The sequence below is a fragment of the Thalassophryne amazonica genome, chromosome 19 (assembly GCF_902500255.1).
Source record: "Thalassophryne amazonica chromosome 19, fThaAma1.1, whole genome shotgun sequence".
Classification (NCBI taxonomy): domain Eukaryota; kingdom Metazoa; phylum Chordata; class Actinopteri; order Batrachoidiformes; family Batrachoididae; genus Thalassophryne; species Thalassophryne amazonica.
In genome coordinates this window covers 49,661,301-49,664,476 of record NC_047121.1, presented here as the reverse complement: position 1 = coordinate 49,664,476, position 3,176 = coordinate 49,661,301, and the positions used below count along the sequence as shown (strand labels likewise).

The following is a 3,176-nucleotide window of genomic DNA, read 5'->3' as shown; positions in this document are numbered from 1 at the left end:
GTTGATTTAACTCTTAAAAGAGTAGACCTGCTGGAGCTGCCACCACTCCTTTCACTCAGTGAAGAAAGTGTGTGAACCTCGGTGGGTTAATTAGTCAGCTCAAGCACGTCGTCTATGCCTAGTAAATGAATGCAGGTATTGTCTTCATGCTAATGCAGTTTTTTGTATTTGTGATTTTGTGCTTATATTTGTTAAAATAAACGTCACATTCGAGTTTCACTGTGAAGATTTGAAATTGAGTTACTTCATTCCATGTCAAATTTAGTCATTGACATCGACAGCTAATGGTACCCGACAAATCAACTAATAGCGTCAACTAGTCAATGACTAATGATACCCAACTAGTCGACTAGTGATTTTCATTAGTCGTCCCAACCCTCGTTTCGAGACCGTTTGTTCCAGTGTCTCTTGGAAGTCTTCTTTTCCTGGCTGGCTGACTGGCTGACTCGCTGACGTGTGGACTTAATGAGGATTCCTAACAGCTGACTTCGTACACGCCCGTCTCTTGTTTGTTGTTGATCTCTGGACAGGAGTGGCACGCAGGACACGTGCTCAACTCTGGACTGCAAGATGGACAGGTTGGACATCTTGGACATTTGAAGCTGAGCATCAGAGCTCCGCCTCCCAGCACCTGCAGACACGATCCCAGCCACCCGAAGTAGAGCGAGCCAGCTGGATGCAGGTTCAGGTGGGGGAAGCGCTGATTGCTGATGGTTTTCTTGGAATCCTCCATCCCTAGTCTTGTGAGGTTGTGGGTATACACCCCCAGGGCAGTGAGGCTCAGCACGCCGGCCAGCACCACCAGGATGCCTCCTGTGGCGGCCACGCCTCTCAGAGGCAGGTCTGTCCAACAGCGGACGCCGATGCACGCCAGAACAATGCCAGTGCCGCACAGGAACAAGGAGCTGAGCACCAAGCCCTGTGCTAGGCGGACACGCGGGTCTCTCTGGTACTGACCCAACACCGGCCAGCACTGCTTCAGCTCAGAGTGCGCCACCTGCATGCAGCTCTCCCACAGTCCATCAGAGCGCAATAAAAGTAGCGTGTCGGCTGACTTGATCCCCGTCCCTTGACCTTTTGGGCCTGAGCGAAGTACAGCACCTGGACCTGCCACACCTAGTTGTGTCTGCCCCTCTCGCCACTGAGGCGTGATGGCAGCAGTGAAGACAAGAACCAGCCCCAAAGGGGAGAAGACGATCCCCATCACCATGGAGGCCGGAGTGTGCATGACGTCTGCACTTTTAATCGTCACAACATGAAACGTTTTTTCCAAACAGGAGTATTTGTGAAGTATTTAGCGCCCCGGTGCCCAGCAGGTTTGTCATTTCTCAGTGACGGCATCGAAGAAACAGCTGCAGTTCACCAATGTCTCCGCAGAAACGACACTGCAGATCTGAAAGAAAGAGAAGACACAGGAAGAGGAAATGTGAGCTGATGAGTGAAAGTAACAACAGGATCGAAGCAGGCGGGCACTCAGCAGAGCACACGCACCTCTGTCATGGTGCAACAAACCCTTCAACCATATGAACCCCAAAACATGTTCCAAGGCTTCAATGTTTGAACCTGCACTATAAACTACACACAGGCACCTAACCTTTTAATTCAAGGGTGGATCCAAATATTTTACTGTGACAAATGGGGGGTGATTTGACCATTTCTTATGAAATAATCTTTAATAAACAGGAGGCAGCTGACAGGTACAGAGGCAAAAACTCGGGTCTGGGAGGAGTTCGTGGAGGCCATGGAAGAGGACTATCGGTCGGCCTCAAAGAAATTCTGGCAAACCGTCCGAGGCCTCAGGAGGCGGAAGCAGCTCTCCACCGACACAGTCTACGGTGCAGGTGGGGAGTTGTTGACCCTGACTGGGGATGTTGTCGGGCGGTGGAAGGAATCCTTCAAGGATTTCCTCAATCCCATTGTCAAGTCTTCCGAACAGGAAGCAGACCGGGGACTCAGAGGCAGACTCATCCATCACGCTGGCCGAAGTCACCGAGGTGGTCAGAAAGCCATACCCATATATGCAATTTATTCTTGCAAGACAGAAGATATGTAGTGCGTGAGTGAATGTGGTGTGTGTGTGACCCCCATCCGCCTTTCCCGGTCAGCCTACAACATCCTACTCAAAGCCAACCGACAACTTCTATCAGGAAGGGCCGACCACCAAAACAACACAAAGACACGAACGAGAGACGAGTGGTGAAGACAATAACTGTGACGTGAGACACCAAGGAGACGGGGCCCCAACCATACAACATACCATGACTAACAACCACACATGAACAAACAGTGACAGCAACAGTCTGTTGTCTAATTAGTGAGCACCCATACCCTAATCTAGGACACCGTAGTGTTAATCCCCTTAAGAGCAACCAACAACTGAATTGTGGTGACGGCCACAAACACACAACCATCCTCACACAGAGACCCAGATCACAGCTAAATATCCGATCACTACTGTGGCTGGTGTGTTGGGCCAAGACAAGAGTACAGAGTCTTACCATAAGACATGGACCACTCCTGCACATCAGAAGCCATGCAGCCGCAGCGAGCACCGACGGAGCACCGGGGTCCTTTGCTAAGGGTTATCCGATCCCTGTACGACCGCAGCAAGAGCTTGGTTCGCATTGCCGGTAGTAAGTCAAACCTGTTTCAGTGCACGTTGGTGTCCACCAGGGCTGCCCTTTGTCACCGGTTCTGTTCATATCCTTTATGGACAGAATTTCTAGGCACAGCCAGGGTGTAGAGGGGGTCTGGTTTGGGAACCACAGGATCTCATCTCTGCTGTTTGCGGACGATGTGGTTCTGTTGGCTTCGTCAATTCAGGACCTTCAGCGTGCACTGGGGTGGTTTGCAGCTGAGTGTGAAGCGTCCGGGATGAAAATCAGCACCTCCAAATCCGAGGCCATGGTTCTCGACCAGAAAAAGGTGCCTTGCCTTCTTCAGGTCGGTGGAGTGTCTTTGCCTCAAGTGGAGGAGTTTAAGTATCTCTTGTTCACGAGCGAGGGACAGATGGAGCGTGAGATTGACAGATGGATCGGTGCAGCATCTGCAGTGATGCGGTCGCTGTATCGGACCGTCGTGGTGAAGAGAGAGCTGAGCAAGGGGGCAAAGTTCTCAATTTACCGATCGATCTACATTCCGACCCTCACCTATGGTCATGAGATTTGGCTCATGAC

The 3,176-nt window shown here is 51.0% G+C and overlaps 1 protein-coding gene across 1 annotated transcript; it reads right to left on the bottom strand.

Annotated features, from left to right (window-relative positions):
- Nucleotides 1–394: 394 nt before the first annotated feature.
- Nucleotides 395–1,383, bottom strand: si:dkey-221l4.11 (claudin-23). Its single transcript, XM_034159745.1, has one exon. It carries the CDS (start codon nt 1,226–1,228, stop codon nt 476–478), a length of 753 nt encoding a protein of 250 aa, XP_034015636.1. The 5' UTR covers nt 1,229–1,383; the 3' UTR covers nt 395–475.
- Between the last annotated feature and the right edge of the window lie 1,793 nt (nt 1,384–3,176).